Here is a 19101-nt window from a genome sequence, read left to right as displayed (position 1 = left end):
GCACTTATGATGAATATGAAGGAAGATATCATGAAAAAAATAGGTACCCTGTGGGTACATGTGCCTACTGCTTATAAATAAAATTGTTTTCTGATACCATGTCCATACAGTAAATAGAGCATATATATTTACTCTATAAGGCAGTAGCCACAAACATTAAGTGTAATCCAAAAATGAACAATTTAAAAAATCACAGAAGTAAAATATACCAAGTGTCTGTACTTTATTAGGATGCAGTGCTACAGCACAGCAACCTATGGGCTCCCCTAGGGGAGCCCATAGGTTGCAGTGCAAAGCACTGCAACTATTGTTCTTCTACGTGTTTCTTCTTCTTCTTCTTCTTAGGATGCAGTGCTGCAGCACAGCAACCTATGGGCTCCCCTAGGGGAGTCCATAGGTTGCAGTGCAAAGCACTGCAACTATTGTTCTTCTACGTATTTCTTCTTCTTCCTACGCAAATTTTGATTTCGAATAACTCAATAACCGTACGTCGCACACAGACAAACAATACATCAAAACGTGCGGCTCGATTGGACTCACTATGCTATTACTTTTCTCTACAGAATACGATTTTTTCGTATAAATCGTCGAAAAAAAACCCATTCATTTCTATGGAATTAATTGAAAAAAAAGCACTTTTTCAAACATCCGCTGCTCTGGCATGCTTTCACCTAGAGACGTGATTCAAACTCTAAAACATAGGAAAACCTCTCCTCTGTGGATCTGGCATTCAACTTTTCTGCTAGGTTCTACACTTTCGGATCAGTCCCGGCTCAAACGCCATGTGGGTTCCGGGAGAAAATCCGGCTTTTGAATGGGTGTCTATTGCGTTACACACCAGTGGACCTCGTTAAGTCAGAGTGGAGAGAGGTTGAAAAAAAAAGGTCAAACTTTCTCGCTCAAACTGTGTTTTCAGCCACAAATTTCCCTCTACAGACATGATTTTCTCAAAAGTAGTAGGAAAACTTGTCCTGATTCACACAATGTGTCTACCTAAACGATAGGATTTACAGTTTTTGAATGAGAAGCCTCAAACTGAGGAGAGCACAGGTGAGCGGCCTCACTGACTCCCATTATAAATGGGACAGAAAAGTCTCTCATTTTTAAGTTATTCTAGTGTCGTCATTTTTAACACTACAGACAAAAAAATACATCATTTTATTCAGGAGACCCTTCTAGCGCTCACTGTGAAAGAATTTTGTGAATAGCTGCTTCCATTGTCGAGTTATTTGTCATTGTTCGAGGCCTGGTCCTTCCTAAAAAACAGCACAAAACTCCATACCTTGTGTGTCTTAGCTCATTGACACCCATTATAAAAGTGACAGAAAAGTCTCTCATTTTTAACACTACAGACAAAAAATTACATCAGTCTATTCAGGAGACCCTTCTAGCGCTCAATGTGAAAGAATTTTGTGAATTTCTTTTTTTTGTGAAAAAAAAAAAAAACAGCCTCGGTCGGCATGACACTTCAGCTTAGCCGCCCACTTTATTAGGGACACTTCTGTTCGTACATACAAACTACAAACACTCTTCTTAGAGTTTAGAGTTTATTTTATTTTTAAAAGGGACAGTGCACAAATTAAACATTATCCTTGTGGTAAGGACAGATGTCTGTCCCAGGTTATAGCAGTACATGCTAATTTCCGCCTGTAGTCACTTTGTTTATACTCTTGAATAGCTCTTCTTCATGACGGCTGCTGTTTTAAGCACACACATAATCATTGCACTGAAACATCATTGCAGGTCACACATTCACGGCCAGCAAACATGCGTGACCGAATTGCTTCGCGCACTGCATCCTCTCACAATTTCCCCCGGGGAATTGTCCGGTCTAGTATTTATTATTCCTATGCAAATTTCAATTTCGAATAACTCAATAACCGTACGTCGCACACAGACAAACAATATATCAAAACGTGTGGCTCGATCGGACTCGCTATGCTATTACTTTTCTCTACAGAATACTACGTCGCGAAAAAAATCGCCCAAAAAAAACCCCATTCATTTCTATGGAATTAATTGAAAAAAAAGCACTTTTTCAAACATCCGCTGCTCTGGCATGCTTTCACCTAGAGACGTGATTCAAACTCTAAAACGTAGGAAAACTTTTCTTCTGTGGATCTGGCATTCAACTTTTCTGCTAGGTTCTACACTTTCGGATCAGTCCCGGCTCAAACGCCATGTGGGTTCCGGGAGAAAATCCGGCTTTTGAATGGGTGTCTATTGCGTTACACACCAGTGGAGCTCGTTTACTTAGAGCAGGGGTCACCAAACTTTTTTCTCTGGGGGCCACATTGTCGTTCCTGACTGTGATGGGGGCCGGGGTCGGGTCAGCTATATCACATAGAATTGTATAACCCAGACAAATATGACCACCAGCAGGCCTCATTGTGTAGTAGAGATTACTAGCCTGGCACAGCCATCCACACTACTATATCCACACTACTATATCAACACTTGATTCCTGGCACATATTTTTTTATCTTTACTAGTGGTTTGCAAAAGTAGTAATCGAGTCTTCACACTTTGTTTTAATTTGAAATACCACTGATATTCCATTTATTTATTTTCTAATAAAAATAATATCAAAGCTGTCAAGGTAAGAAACATCTGCCTAGCTGAGGTGATTGACACTGGCAAAGGTGAGTGGAAAATTATAAATTGTAGGTAGGCCTGTTGATATCATTAATAATATTAATAATAATTGTATGCAGCACTTAATAAAGGTCAAATAAATAGGCCTATAAAATAAATACATTTAAAAAAACAGTGAAATTATAATAATATGAGCAATAGATCAATAGATCACAGCAGTTGTGCTGTGTCCTGCACGTCATTGCTCTCATCCATGGCCAAAGCAAAAAACTCTAATTCTGATGCTCTCTCATTCAGCTGGTCATACACGTTGTCCCCCAAATCTTCGGTTCGCCTGGTCATAGTAGGTGCGGAGAGACTCACCGCGTTGAGCACATTCTTCTTGTCGGGGGACACCTCCTCGGCCACAGCAAGCATGCATACTTTAACAAAGTCCCCATCAGTAAACGGCTTTCCATGGGTAGCTAGTAGGTGAGCTACCTTATAGCGAGCTCGGACAGCAGCCTGGTTGATCTGGGTTTGGCGAAGGAATACATTCTGTTGTGCAGCCAGTCCGCATTTCATCCTCCGAATCCTGTCTTCTCTTGTTTGCCCTCGCAAACTAGCATACTCTTTGTGGCATAGTTCGAATTACGTGGGAGCCAATGGGAGCTGAGCTCCCATTCCCTCAGGCTCCCATGAAAGAAGCAAACTTAATTTTCTGTGGAAGTCTCTCAAATACGTCATATATCACCATAATAAGCTTGAATAGCCTATATCACCATATAAATATAAATAAAACTAATTTCATTTCCGATCACCATGCAGCCATAACTTTGTATTGAACGTGTTATTAAACCGCAACATGTACGGCTGTACTTCACCACCACACCACTATGCGCGCAAACTGAAATTTGCAGCCTGCGAAATCGAATGTGAAGTTAAGTCCGAAGAAGACTTGTCCTCTATCTCACAACGATCTTCCTTTGTTTAACAATATATATAATTATATATATATATATATATATATATATATATATATATATATATATATATATACACACACACACACAATATATATATTTGTTTAAATATATATATATATATATATATATATATATGCAACACCGTGTGTGTGTGCGCGCGTGCATGCATGCGCGCGCCTGTGTGTGAAAGCTGTGCACTGCAGTGCGCAAAAGTGCGCTGGTCCAGGAGAGCGAGTATGCATTGCTTTTTTTTTTTTTAAATAGAGACCCCCATAGGGTCAAATTTATAATTCGAACCCTGCTTTGTGGCGGGTTTCATAGTGACGACGCAGATTATATTCTTTGAAAACCGGCACACTTTCTTTACATACAAGACAAACTGCACGGTCCTTACACTGAACGAAAAAATAATCGGTGGTCCACTGTTGTTTAAAAACTCTGCACTCTCCGTCAGCTTTTCGCTGACCGCTAGCCATTTTGCTGTCCTGAACACGGACAGTTCTCTGCGCGTGCGCTGCCTGTCACTGCTTGATCGCGAGCATATGACGAAAATTCGGAAAATATGAATAGTTCATTTTATAACTAAATATCAATTTTAATTGATAAAATCAACAAAATACAAGATGCAGACATGTTATTATTTGCCAAAAAGCAATTTAAAAAAATAGGCCATGACCACTTTTGGGGATTGCCTCATAGGGCCGGTTCAAGTGATGGGGGGCAGAGGGGCTGGGGGGCCGGTCAAAGGGGGGTGGCGGGCCGGATCTGGCCCGCGGGCCGTAGTTTGGTGACCCCTGACTTAGAGTGTAGAGAGCTTGAAAAAATAGCTCAAACTTTCTCGCTTAAACTGTGGTTTCAGCCACAAATTTCACTCTACAGACATAAATTTCTCAAAGGTAGTAGTAAAACTTGTCCTGATTCACACAATGTGTCTACCTAAATGATAGGATTTACAGTTTTTGAATGAGAAGCCTCAAACTGAGGAGAGTGCAGCCGAGAGGCCTCATTGACACCCATTATAAACGTGACAGAAAAGTCACTCATTTTTAACTCGCTCTAGTGTCCTCATTTTTAACACTACAGACAAAAAATTACATCAGTGTATTCAGGAGACCCTTCTAGCGCTCACTGTGAAAGTATTTTGTGAATAGCTGCTTTCGTTGTCAAGTTATTTGTCATTGTTCGAGGCCTGCTCCTGAGCAAAAAACAGCAGAAAACTGTTGAAATCTTGTGTGTCTTAACGCTCCTGCTCAGGCCCGTCGCCATGCCGACTGGGGCCAGTGAGGGAGCAGAGAGAGGGGGGCTGCTGTCTCAAGCACACACATAAATCATGGCATTGTAGCTTCATAGCAGGTCACACATTCACGGCCAGCGAACATGCGTGACCGAATTGCTTCGCGCACTGCATCCTCTCACAATTTCCCCCGGGGAATTGTCCGGTCTAGTATTATTCTACTCTTACCTCTTACAGTTTTCGAAACTGAAACCTCCAAACCGAGGCTGACATACACACACTGTCGCCATGACCCAAACTCTTATTTCCCGGAAATGACCCAGCATTAGAGCTCAGCGCACTTTCTCTCTGTAATAAGCATAAACATGTCTGAAAGCGATTTCTTTAGTCTAGTCTATTTCGAATGGTGAACCAAATTGTATACACTCACCGGCCATTTTAATCGGAACACGTGTATGCGCATGTGCAGTGCATGATTGTTACATTCTTACCGCATGATGATATAGTGGCTAGCGCCTCTATATGAGGCAGTAGCCACAACTAAAACGATTTTGACCTTTTTGGTGACCTTGACTGGATGACCCTCAAAATGTTAGAGGCTCTATTTGAGACCAATGTCCATCCATCCTGAAAGTTTCATGGAGATTGGTTCAGCTGTTTTCCCATAATATCATTAACAAAAGAACAAAGAAACCAACAAACAAAGAAACCCCACCGAAAATGATACCTCGCCTCCTCGTGGACTCCATCCCGGGAGAGGTAATAATGCCTCAGTCCCAACTTTTTTTCTCTTTCTTTTTTTTTTGTGTGTTTTGCAGGCATCAAATTTTAACTTCATTTATATTTACAAAACGGATAAGTTGGTCAGTAAAACTACTGAAAATCCTTTCTTTATACTTTTGTCTGTTAAATAAAGTTTCATGTGAATTAACAAATCACAGATTTTTGTTTTTATTGCATTTTGTAAAATATCCCAACTTTTCTGGAAGTGGGGTTTGTACTGTTTCCTGTGTGCATGTGTGTTCCAGTGTGCCACAAAGAGAGGATGTACCTTACTGTAGTTACTTGGTTCACATACATACTATTGTACTATTTACATATGGATTTTTGTTTTTGGAGTATATTTGGAATAAACAGGCATTTTGGATGAAAGCTTTCCTGAAGAGAGAATCCACATTCTCAACAGCTAACCACCATTTTTGCACATAGCTCCCATGGACGTTCTTCTGCATCTGTGAACACTTTGGTTTTTGCATTTCATTTCATACTTGAGCTCAGGCTGGTGTTTGTTTTCTTTTGTAGGTAGCATATCAGATCCTGCGGGAGCATCCCATGGTTCTAAGGCACAGATTGGCTCTGTGCACAGTGCGCAATTCTTACAGCATGATGACATAGTGGCTAGCGCCTCTATATGAGGCAGTAACCACAACAAAAACTACTTTGACCTTTTTGGTGACCTTGACTGGATGGCCCTCAAAATGTTGGAGGTTCTATTTGAGACCAACGCCCATCTATCCTGAAGGTTTCATGAAGATTGGTCCAGACATTTTACTTTAATATTGTTAACAAAGAAACCCGACCGAAAACAATACCTCGCCCCGCTTACTCTGTAGCGGGCAAGGTAACTAAAACATCCAAGCCAACCTAAATCACCCCAAACCATGTGGTAAAATATGTTCCGGTCTTATGAGACAAAAGTAGAACTTGGGCACAATTCTAAAACATATGTTTGACACAAAAACAAGACAGCTCATCACCCAAAGAACACCATACCCATGATGAAGCATGGTGGTGGCCGCATCATGCTATGGGGCTGCTTCTCTTCAGCTCTGACTGGGGCTTTATTCAAGGGAATGATTTCCCTTGACATGATAGCAACAAATGCCAATCTATTTCACCTTCTAGCACGATACTGACTCAAAGCACAAATCCAAGACAACAAAGGAATGGCTTCAGAAGTAGAAAATCAAAGTTGTGGAATGGCCCAGTCCGAGCCCAGATATAAATCCTGGAATAATGAAGAGGACTTGATGGGGCTGTGCACAGTAGAGCCCTTCACATTTTTGATAGATCTGAGGCATTTTTGGAAGGAAGAGTGGAATACAACTGCCACATCAACATGTGCCAAGTTGGTAGACTCTTCAAGACTGAGTGCTGTATTACAAGCAAAATGTGTTGACAAACTATTAGTTAACGAGGATACACACTTGTGCAATCAGGGTATTTGTATGTTTTTCTTTTTATTGTTTTTATATCCAGTGTACAGGTGCACTATGTAGGCACATCTACGTATAGCCCATCTGTTGCCATGTCTTAATTAGCATTTTAAAAGAAATAATCCTTGCCTTGTGTTTTTTCATCTACACTACTAAAGGAAGGCTGTCTGTCTTTCTGTCTGCCTGTCTGTTCACTCATGCAAATTGTCACAGCTGGACGCACATGCTCCATACTTTGCACATGGATTAGTGACACCCCAAAGGGGCCCAAGACAACATTTTCGATTTTCCAAAACATGGGCTAATCCAACACACTATTCATTTCCCATAGGCTACATGCTTGCGCTAACACACTGTGTACAGCCTCAGTGGGGAATCCCTTCCCCGACTCACCTGAGAGTTTTGATTGCAACCAGTGCTCCTTGCCGGAGACTTCCGCTACGGCCGAGTCTACATCACTGAGGAGACACGGGGAGCAATTTACGTAATTTTGACAGAACACAGTGAAAACACGTATATCACATGTGCCCACTCAACTCTCCACTGGGCCTTCTAGACCTGTGTTATACAAAGATACCATTCAGAGGAAATCGGGTTCACAGGCGACAACTACTAGTACTACACTAACCTTCCCAACAGGGTGTTTAGACTGATAGGAATCTTAATCCCTGACCTAGTGCTAGAAGATGGGTCTATTGATAGATTCTCTACTACAGTGGTCGGCAATTAGGGGCCCGCGGGCCAAAACTGGCCCGCCATCAATTCTATCTGGCCCGCGAGATGACGTTAATTTATTGCTTAAAAAATATGATTTTTAATATATTTTTTAAACCTCATGTTTTATTTAAAAATAATACAACAATTCCACTGATTTCGTAACATTTATTGAAGTGTAGCTGATAAGGAACATGACAAAAGCAACAAGTAGAACATCCTTGCAGCCTGTTTAGCCTTACTTGACGCACAAGTCGGAACGGTAATTGGCACGCGTGTACGCATAATCTTATGGAAAACAAAAGTGTCCTGTCTCCCTCTCACAACGGACAAGGTGAAAAAAGTCGAGTACTCACTTAATGGGAAAAGTGACACTTCCCTTCGGTCACAATTTTGTGGATGTCGGGCGACAGGGATGTCACTTTTATCCTCAAGCAGTTCTCCAGGTTTGTATTGGCCAGACGGTTCCTCTCGTGTGTTTTGATTGCGTTCATTGAAGAAAAGCTTGACTCACAAGTGTAGGTAGATGGAAACATTGTCAGCACATAAAGGACAAGTTTCTTAATCCCCATGTACTCCTCCGAGCATCCGATCCAGAAATCCTCCACGGAATGCTCACTAAACGCATCACGGACGAGGGAGCTTGTCTGGAAATCAATGAGCTCCAACTGAAATGTTGCCTCGTCTAACGAGCTGATGGTTTTTTTCGCCAATGAAGAGAATTCCTCGCTTCGGATGGAGAATGGGTCACAGACAAAACCAACGATTTCCCTGGGGACACAGTAGTGTTGCAACCATGACTGAAAGTTGGCCCGTAGCTTTTCGATGAATTCAGTCATTATTCCTGTCACTCGCCCCCCTCCCTGTGATTTTAATGTTGCGAAGTGCAAGAGCCTTCCACTTGATATATCTGACTGGAACAACTCCAGTTTCCTTGTAAACGAATCCATCTTCTCGATCAGGTCCACAATGGTTTTATCTCTCCCTTGTAGCTGCAGGTTCAGCTGGTTCAGGTGGCCAAAAATGTCCGTTAAAAACGGGATGTTTGAAATGGACATTTCATCTTCTAGAAAAGCCAGGTGGTCGTCTGAAGCACGCATCTTGCTCAATCGCAGGAAGGCTTTAACTTGCTCTAGTAGCACACAGAAGCACTCCAGCGCTTTTCCTTTACTTAACCAGCGCACATCATTGTGAAGCAGCAGATCCTCGTAGCAGGCCTCTGACTCAGCCACAAGTTGGTGGAAAAGATGGTGCTGAGTGCTTGATGCAGCCCGGACAAAATTAATGACTCGCATCACTTTATCCATAACACTCTTTAGCTCGCCACTGAGTCTGGCGCACAGAACACTCTGGTGAATTAGGCAATGCAATGCGTGCATTTGGGGTGCTATCTCCTTCAATCGGGCCACCAGACCTCTGTGGCAACCAACCATGGCAGGTGCCCCATTTGTCACGATGAGGTTTATTTTCTCAAATGGCAATGCATGTAGTTTAAACAATTCCTCCACTTTGGCAAACATAACATCCCCAGTGGTGTTCCCTTCTAATGGAATTAGAGACAACAACTCCTCCCTGAACTCCTTCCCATCAAAATACCGCACGTAGATGCACATCTGGCTTATATCAGTGTTGTCTGTACTCTCATCAATGGCAACTGAAAAGTAATTGGCCTGACTCAGGCCACTCATAATTGATCCCCGCACAGCGTCAGACAGGCTTTCTATGCGTCGGGAAGCTGACCTCGCAGAGAGCGGCATCTGTTTCACTGAGGCAATCACGCCATCCATCGAATTATCAGTAACCAGCTCCTCCAAAACAGCCACCATCACTTCCTTAAAAACCTCTGCGTCAGTAAATGGTTTGTTATGACGGGAAAGAACCCATGCTGCTTTAAGGGACGCACTTGTAACCTTTTGCTGCTCGGTGAGTGACTGAATCAGGATCTTGCTGCTGTGTGCTTATCCAGCCTCCAAGGCTTTAATTTTCTGTGTTCGCATCTCTGTCCCAGGAGGATATGCGTTTTTGAAGTGGCCATGCTTTGTCTCATGGTGTCTTCTAATATTGTATTCTTTACAAACGGCAACAACCTCGTTGCAAATGAAACACGTTGGCTTGGCATTAATAAATGCAGGCAGGATGAACGCATACCTTTTGCTTCCATTCTTCTTTGTAGGTCCTGCATTCGGAATCAACTTTTCTTTTCATGGCTTTTGACAACGACATTTTGCATCGATAGCTAGCAATCTTCAGCTAATCATTTACACGTCATCCAAAAGAATAAACAACCGGCAATTGTATACATTAGTTATGGCAGGTTGCTAGGCAGGTCGCCTGTTTCATGAGAGACGCCAGGAGATGCAGCAGTCGGCATAATAACAGTGCATAGAAGCAAATTAATGTTTTAAATGAAATTAAATTAAATGCATTTTAAAAGTTAAATAACATTTATTTTTAATATAATAGAAAAAATATATAACTTTTTCCCCCATTAGAAAAGCATGGCCATGGCCCAAAATGCCATTGTCAGAAAAAAATTTGGCCCGGGTCCAAACTTAATTGCCGACCCCTGCTCTACTAGAAGCAGGTGATCCATTAGTGAAAAGGGACAACCTCTGAACAATTTATGCTAATAAACTGCTTGAAATGGAGGTTTCACAATTAATTCAACTTAAATTTGATTTTAAAAAAGCAATGATTAAACAACATACCTGCCAACCTTGGAAAAAAATTTTGAGTAGCAACTTATCGCGGCGGTGCAGCACAGCATGAGGTCAGGCACATTTGTTGATCAGTATTGATTGTAATTTGTGAGCATGTGAACAATGTATTACTAAGCACAGAGTTCCCACTCACCACCATATCTAGTTATTCAACATACAAGTAGACTATAAAGAAAACAAGAACTCTTTTAATGAAAAAGCATGAATATGTTTACAATGCTTTCACCAAGACATTTGGCACAAGGCAGCTGTGCCCGAAAAATATGTCCTTTATACAGACCTTAAACTTAAAGATAAGGGATAAATGTACTGCCTTTGGCATATTGTGTCTTAAATACATTGGGAATTATAAACAACAAAGAATCCCAAATAGCATGCTATATCCCTTTTGACATTTAGCATTATATTGGATAGATAACAGAAAAACCAAAGGGCTATAGCCTATGTCTTTTAAAACAGACGCCGGCAGTCTGCAAAATACACACACACGCGCGTTAAATCCTTTTTTCATAAATTTAGTTTTGACCGTAAAAGAGATTCTGTTGCTCCTTGCTACACTTTGAACTAGGCTACACTAAACATCGAAAGTGAATATTCCAGAGTACCTATATAATACCTTGTGGCAGTGGGGCGTGGTCAAGCGCCGGCCTGTGACAGGAGGGCTGAGTCAGGGAAGGTAAGTGGCAGAATCACTACACCTGACTGCAATTAACCTGTTTGTGTGTCTTCCCAGTGACCGCGCCCTATTTAGGGAGGGAGAGCAGAGAAGCTCTTCCTGAACCAGACGCTGAGTGTGTGTGTGTCTGCAAAGTGCATACCAAATTGTTATGCTGAAAAGTGTGGCAATAAAACGTTCTGTCAAACCTGATCTCTGTCCTGCCGTCCTCTGTGCTCCACCCACGAACACTGAACCGTTACAGTGGTGCCGAAACCTGGAACCTGGAGCACAGCAGCCTAACAGCCCCATGGAGTCCTCCCCGTTCGCTGAACTGGTCCATGCCCTCGCCACGGCCCAGCAAAGCCAGCACCAGGCGCTACTCACCCTCCGAAAGGAGCAAGAACAGCGGTTCGAGGCCCTGGTGTTGGCCCAACAAGAAGATCGAGAGGCGTTCCGGCACCTCCTCGCGTTGGCGGGGTCCACCAGCGCTCCTACCGCGGGCCCGTCTCCCCTCACAGTCACCAAGATGGGCCCGCAGGACGACCCCGAGGCGTTCATCACGCTCTTCGAGCAAGTTGCCGAAGCCTCGGGGTGGCCGATGGAGTAGCACGCGGCGCGCCTCCTCCCCCTGCTAACGGGAGAGGCACAGCTGGCCGCGCTACAGCTCCCCGCCGACCGACGGCTGGCCTACGCGGACCTCTGCCGGGCCGTCCTCCAGTGCGTGGGGCGCACCCCAGAACAGCAGCGCCAGCGCTTCCGCGCGTTGCGCTTGGAGGAAGTCGGTCGGCCGTTCACGTTTGGCCAGCAGCTCCGGGACGCCTGCTGACGGTGGCTGAGGGCCGACAACCGCGACGCCGAGGGAATCATTGAGCAGGCGGTGCTGGAGCAGTTCATCGCTTGCTTACCAGCAGGAACTGCGAAGTGGGTCCAGTGCCACCGCCCGGCGTCGCTGGATCAGGCAGTCGAGCTGGCGGAGGACCATTTGGCGGCTGTCCCGGCGGCAGGACAGCAGATGGCATCTTCTCTTCTCTCCTCTCTCTCTCCCCCTCCTCCTGTGTCCCGTCCTTGCCCCATTCCCCCACCGCGGAGGCGGGGGCCGGCACCACCCCAGACGGCCCGCCGCACCCACAGTGCCCTCCCGTTTCTCCCTTCTGTGTCTGTCTCTCCCCCCCCTCAGGTGAGTGAGCCCCAGATCACCGGTGCAGAGGGAAAGCCCGGGCCGGTTTGCTGGCGCTGTGGGGACCCGGGCCACTTTCAACAGCAGTGCATGGCGATGGAGGTGGGCGCGGTGATTCGGATCCCCGACGCGCCAGAGGCCGCCCTCGATCAGGCCGGAGCGTATCGCATACCGGTGAGTATCCAAGGGGATACATATCAGGCATTGGTGGATTCTGGCTGTAATCAGACCTCAATTCACCAAAGCCTGGTGCAGAATGAGGCATTGGGGGGAGCACAGGGGGTGAAGGTGTTGTGTGTGCACGGGGATGTTCACAGCTACCCTTTGGTGTCAGTCCACATTTTTTTCCGAGGGGAAAAATTTATTGTGAAGGCGGCGGTTAATCCTCGCCTTACCCACTCTTTGATTTTGGGGACTGATTGGCCGGGATTTCGGGGTTTATTGACGCGCTTAGTAGAGAGTGGGTCCTGCCATTTAGCAGGGGGAGGTCCCGGTGTCGCTTTGGCGGGAGCAGCTGTCACAGAGCCGTCTACGTCATCTCCGCGTCAGAGTGAGGAGCCCCAGGCTCCTCCTCTCTCTCTCGGGGAATCCCTCGCGGATTTCCCATTAGAACAATCGCGAGACTCGACTCTGCGACATGCGTTTGACCAAGTGAGAGTAATCGATGGTCAAACGCTCCCGCCGAACGCCACCCCGTCCTTCCCCTATTTCTCTATTATGAGGGATAGATTATACCGAGTGACGCAGGACACTCAGACGAAAGAGCAAATCACGCAGCTTTTAATTCCAAAGAGACGCCGGGAGTTGGTATTCCAGGCGGCTCACTTTAATCCCATGGCTGGACACCTAGGGCAGGACAAGACACTAGCCCGAATAATGGCCCGATTCTATTGGCCGGGGATTCGCGGTGATGTTCGTAGGTGGTGTACGGCATGCCGCGAATGCCAGTTAGTAAATCCAGCGGCCATTCCAAAAGCGCCTTTGCGCCCTCTTCCATTGATCGAGACCCCGTTTGAGAGAATTGGGATGGATCTCGTCTGGTCATTAGATCGGTCAGCACGAGGGTACCGCTTTATATTAGTTCTGGTGGACTATGCAACGCGATACCCGGAAGCAGTGCCTCTGCGCAATATCTCAGCACGCAGTATTGCAGAGGCACTCTTCCGCGTCATCTCCCAAGTCGGAATCCCGAAAGAGATTCTGACTGATCAAGGCACTACATTTATGTCACGGACACTGCGCGAACTGTATGGGTTATTGGGGATTAAGCCGATCCGCACCAGTGTGTATCACCCACAAATGGATGGTTTAGTGGAACGGTTCAATCGCACCCTCAAAAATATCATTAAAAAATTTGTAAGTGAGGACGCACGTAATTGGGATAAGTGGCTCGAGCCCTTGTTGTTCTCAGTGCGAGAGGTTCCCCAAGCCTCCACGGGGTTCTCCCCGTTCGAATTATTATATGGGCGTAAGCCGCGCGGCATCCTAGACGTGCTGCGGGAAAATTGGGAGGAGGGACCTTCACAAAGCAAGAACGAAATTCAATACGTTATGGACCTGCGTGCAAAACTCCACATGCTCACCCACCTAACCCAGGAGAATTTGCGGCAGGCCCAGGAACGGCAAGCCCGCCTGTACAAGGGTACGCGCCTTAGGGAGTTCACCCAGGGAGATAAAGTACTTGTACTGTTGCCCACTTCGAGCTCCAAATTGATCGCCAAGTGGCAAGGTCCCTTTGAGGTCACACGGCAAGTCAGGGACGTCGACTACGAGGTGAGGCGAACGGACAGGGGTGGGGCGCTACAAATTTACCACCTCAATCTCCTTAAACTCTGGAAGGAGGAGGTCCCCGTAGCGTTGGTGTCGGTGGTTCCGGAGAAGGCGGAGCTGGGGCCAGAGGTTCAAAAAGGGGCATTGACATCATGTACCCCTCCAGTCCCCTGTGGAGACCACCTCTCCCCAACCCAGCTCACGGAGGTCGCCCAGTTGCAGGCCGAGTCTTCAGATGTGTTCTCGCCCCTGCCCGGTCGCACTAACCTCATAGAGCACCACATAGAGACACCCCCGGGGGTAGTAGTGCGTAGCCACCCTTACAGACTACCCGAACACAAAAAAAAGGTGGTTCGGGAAGAACTTGAGACCATGCTCGAAATGGGCATCGTCGAGGAGTCCCACAGTGACTGGAGCAGCCCGGTGGTCTTGGTACCTAAGGCCGACGGGTTGGTCCGGTTCTGTGTGGACTACAGAAATGTCAACGCGGTGTCTAAATTCGACGCGTACCCAATGCCTCGTATTGATGAGTTGCTCGATCGACTCGGCACTGCTCGCTTTTATTCGACGCTGGATTTGACGAAGGGATATTGGCAGATCCCCTTGACTCCACTATCCCAAGAAAAAACGGCCTTTTCCACACCGTTTGGTTTACACCAATTCGTCACCCTTCCGTTTGGGCTGTTTGGGGCACCCGCTATGTTTCAGCGGCTGATGGACAGAGTCCTCCGCCCTCACGCCACTTATGCGGCCGCTTATCTAGATGAGATCATCATCTATAGTAATGACTGGCAGCGGCACCTCGAACATCTGAGGGCCGTCCTTAGGTCGCTGAGGCGAGCGGGGCTCACAGCCAACCCAAAGAAGTGTGCGACTGGAAGTACGGTATCTGGGCTTCCACTTGGGCAACGGGCAGGTGCGTTCCCAAATTAATAAGACGGCAGCAATTGCAGCCTGCCCGAGGCCCAAGACCAAAAAGGGGGTGAGACAGTTCCTGGGGCTGGCTGGCTATTACCGTAGGTTTATACCTAATTATTCGGACGTCACCAGCCCGCTGACTGATCTCACTAAAAAGGGGGCACCAGATCCGGTCCAGTGGACGGAGCAATGCCAGCGGGCTTTTTCGGAGGTAAAGGCTGCACTGTATGGGGGGGCCACTTTTACACTCCCCTGATTTTTCTCTCCCCTTTGTGTTGCAGACCGATGCGTCGGACAGAGGGCTGGGGGCAGTTTTGTCCCAGGAGGTGGAGGGGGAGGACCGCCCCGTCCTGTACATCAGCAGGAAGCTGTCAGTGCATGAGGGGCGCTACAGCACGATAAAGAGTGTCTGGCGATCAAGTGCGCGGTCCTCGCCCTCCGTTACTACCTGCTGGGGCGCCCTTTCACCCTCTGTTCGGACCACGCGCCCCTCCAGTGGCTCCACCGCATGAAAGATGCCAACGCGCGGATCACCCGTTGGTATCTGGCACTCCAACCCTTCAATTTTAAGTTGGTCCACAGGCCGGGGGCGCAGATGGTCGTGGCGGACTTCCTCTGCTGTGAAGGGGGGGGGGGAGTCGGCTGCAGGCCGGACGGCCGCCCGGCCTGAGTCGAGCGGTGGGGGTATGTGGCAGCGGGGGCGTGGTCAAGCGCCGGTCTGTGACAGGAGGGCGGAGTCAGGGAAGGTAAGTGGCAGAATCACTACACCTGACTGCAATTAACCTGTTTGTGTGTGTCTTCCCAGTGACTGCGCCCTATTTAGGGAGGGAGAGCAGAGAGCAGAGGAGCTCTTCCTGAACCAGACGCTGAGTGTGTGTGTGTCTGCAAAGTGCATACCAAACTGTTATGCTGAAAAGTGTGGCAATAAAACGTTCTGTCAAACCTGATCTCTGTCCTGCCGTCCTCTGTGCTCCACCCACGAACACTGAACCGTTACATACCTATATATATATTTTTCAATATTAATATTTAGTAAATGCAAACTGATAACCACACTTACAGAAAAATTTACTGAAAATAAATTATAGGCTACTCTAGCATAGCCTTTATTATATTCATATTCACTGACCTGGCCTAATTTGGAAAAAATAATGGCCTATGTATATAAATGCAAGCATTTCTATGTTAGCAATATTATTACCTGTATTTCCTTGATGGCTAATGTCAAAATCATAATTGCACACTGTGCAAAATGCATGATTAGGCAGTTTAGAGGGGCGGAGGCATGGCCATTGATCTTGATACTTCGTTAGGAATTTCTGAGGGGCATAGACTCGCTTCTTTTTAGATTTGCTTCCCTCTCTCTCTCTGTCAGTATCCTCATCTGACGTCATGTGTATTATTAACTGCAAGGCGCACACACACACACACACACACACACACAAACACATCATCCTCCACCACACGCACTTACAGTATGTGAAAACACTTGGTGCGCTGCTCATTGAATCTCACATGCACAAGTAGCCTAGTTCAGAAGATTTTAATGCGTCTATTGGTTGACTGGATGGAAACGTCAGTAGGCTACTACAGTATATTTTCACTTTAGGCTATGCAATATTTTTTGGATTGAGAAGCCTGGGTCAAATATCAAAACAAGCTGGAACAAATATTTCCTTCAGATAAGGCGGAACACTGTGCTTTGAACTATAACGTTAGGACGGTTGTCCTTGCTTTATTCACAATACCCTTGCCCAGCCCATTTACCTTCGAAACTGTGTTTAGCACTGTCCTCCCTTGTAAAACCAGTCACAGTATGAAGATCGACCGAGAGGGATGAAAATCAACTTCGTTACTTTCGTTTTGACGGCTCCTCGGCTCTCCGCTTAGGCCCATAGACGCCACATTGAGCTGGTGGCCCGTTGCTGGGATACGTCAGAGTGTCCGCCATATTGGATGTGGCAAATCTTCCCCGTAAACCAATGCAAGTAAATGGACTGAACTTCATAAAGCCCCTTTCTACAATAATATTTAACTCGATGCCTTTTATTCACCCATTAAGACACACACGTATATATTTGGGAAACAAACAGGCATCAAAACAACACGTATAACTTTTAATGTGATGGTTATAAATAGTGTGCGAAATACCCGTCAATATTCCGTGGGAGGTGTGACCTAAATTTCCTCAACATGCAGCAGGCCTATACCGGAATCAAGCTATCGGAAACTTTTTTTTTTTTATTCCGCTGCTACTATCGTAGGCTACTAACGATATCTACACATCAAGGCATGTTTTGGAGCTCAGCGGGGATCGTGTAGAATAATGTGCTGTGCTTACGCTGCTGAAGCCGTGCCGTGCCGTCTCCGCATCACTTTCATTAAATGCCGTGCAGATAGGCTATAAAATGTCTCCAAAAACAATTTTTGCAATATACAGTGCTAGATGGAAAAAATTCAATTAAACCATATTACAATGGGATTGCTCCATGTGATTGCTTCACAGTCTGACATGCTTCCAATCTCTTCTATTCTTGAGTGTGCCATTACCATCTGACAGCTGGTGGTGAAATTGGTTGGGTGGGCTATGAAATAAATTATATTATATTCGTTGTTTGGAGACAGGTTTCACCGAGCGGCTATTATGTGCGAGACTTCATATTAGCCACAAAGTCAGGAAAATCTGTTCGTAAAATTACGTTATAATGACCAAATACAATGAAAAGTATTTTTCCAGTCTCACCTGTGAAAGGTAATCCCATGTGATCTCGTTTGGAGGGTAAACCTGTTGGTACAGTTAAACGCAGCACAAGAATGAGGCATCTTTATTCTCCACTTTGCCACATCCAATATGGCGGCGAGGATGACGTATGATTCTACACAGAAGGCGGCATTTATGTTTATATGTCTATGGCTTAGGCCTATTTGAAGAGTTTAAAACTAGCGCTGTGATTGGTCGAAGTCTTCTTTTCTCTACAGGTTGCTGGTCAGTGCGGTTACACCCATAGACGAGTTGCCTAGTGCGTGAATGCAGACAGTTGAACTGGAATATTAAAGATCTTTGAACTCAAAGCCATCAATGGCTTTTTGCGTATTTTGAAGTGTTAAATCGTAGCAGCGTAGTTTGATGTCTAAATGCGTATCTGCTACGCAAAATGCGTAAAGGTTGGCAGATCTGAAACAAAAGAAATTCAGACACTTTTACCCTCGTCAAGAACTCTGGACTCTCAGTGTACAAATTGAAAGTACACCCAATTCTACAATTCCCCTCCTTTTCCTGTTAAATCCATTATAACGGAAGACAAGTAACACTTTGCTTTGCCTGTACTTGCATATTGAACCTAAAAACGCTATACATTATAGTGAATTTAAATTTGTGAGAATTGCCAGAAAACAAAAGAAAGGAACAAGCTCTAAATCGTGGACAGTACTGTAATATCAAAATAGAAAAAGCCAAAAATTGGGGGGCGTTGTGGCTCAGGTGGATAAGGCGCCATACCATAAATCCGGGGACCCGGGTTCGATCCCTCCCTGTCTCTCTCCCGCTCATTTCCTGTCTCTACACTGTCCTATCCAATAAAGGTGGAAAAAGCCCAAAAAAATCTTTAAAAAAGAAAAAGCCAAAAATTGATATTGCAGCCCAATATTTTATACAGACACGTAGTCACATCATGAATGTTCTATGTCAGTATGAGCTTCTTACATCTTCAGCAAACTCCAGTGCAGCACAGTTCTGATCATCATCCCCAACAATCAAAAGCAGCGGACATCTTATTTGCCCAACCTGTATGATTAACAGTACAATACCTCAGTATGCGTGAACATATATAAACACAAAAAGTGTACACATACAAAGCCACAAACTAACAGTGGTGCTTGAAAGTTTGTGAACCCTTTAGAATTTTCTATATTTCTGCATAAATATGACCTAAAACAACATCAGATTTTCACACAAGTCCTAAAAGTAGATAAAGAGAACCCAGTTAAACAAATGAGACAAAAATATTATACTTGGTCATTTATTTATTGAGGAAAATGATCCAATATTTCATATTTGGGCGGCACGGTGGTGTAGTGGTTAGCGCTATCGCCTCACAGCAAGAAGGTCCGGGTGCGAGCCCCGTGGCCGGCGAG

The 19101-nt window shown here is 45.4% G+C and overlaps 1 protein-coding gene across 4 annotated transcripts in view; it reads right to left on the bottom strand.

Annotated features, from left to right (window-relative positions):
* LOC132869751 (acyl-coenzyme A thioesterase 1-like) overlaps positions 1–19101 on the bottom strand; it is a 53255-nt gene that overhangs the window by 9557 nt on the left and 24597 nt on the right. For all 4 annotated transcript variants that reach the window (XM_060903135.1, XM_060903136.1, XM_060903137.1 and 1 more), the window contains exon 8: positions 18671–18751. In XM_060903135.1, the coding sequence (XP_060759118.1) occupies positions 18671–18751 (81 nt within the window). The remainder of the gene's footprint in view (positions 1–18670; positions 18752–19101) is intronic.

This window comes from Neoarius graeffei, chromosome 21, assembly GCF_027579695.1.
Source record: "Neoarius graeffei isolate fNeoGra1 chromosome 21, fNeoGra1.pri, whole genome shotgun sequence".
NCBI classification, from domain to species: Eukaryota; Metazoa; Chordata; class Actinopteri; order Siluriformes; family Ariidae; genus Neoarius; species Neoarius graeffei.
This window is presented reverse-complemented; position numbering and strand designations above follow the sequence as displayed.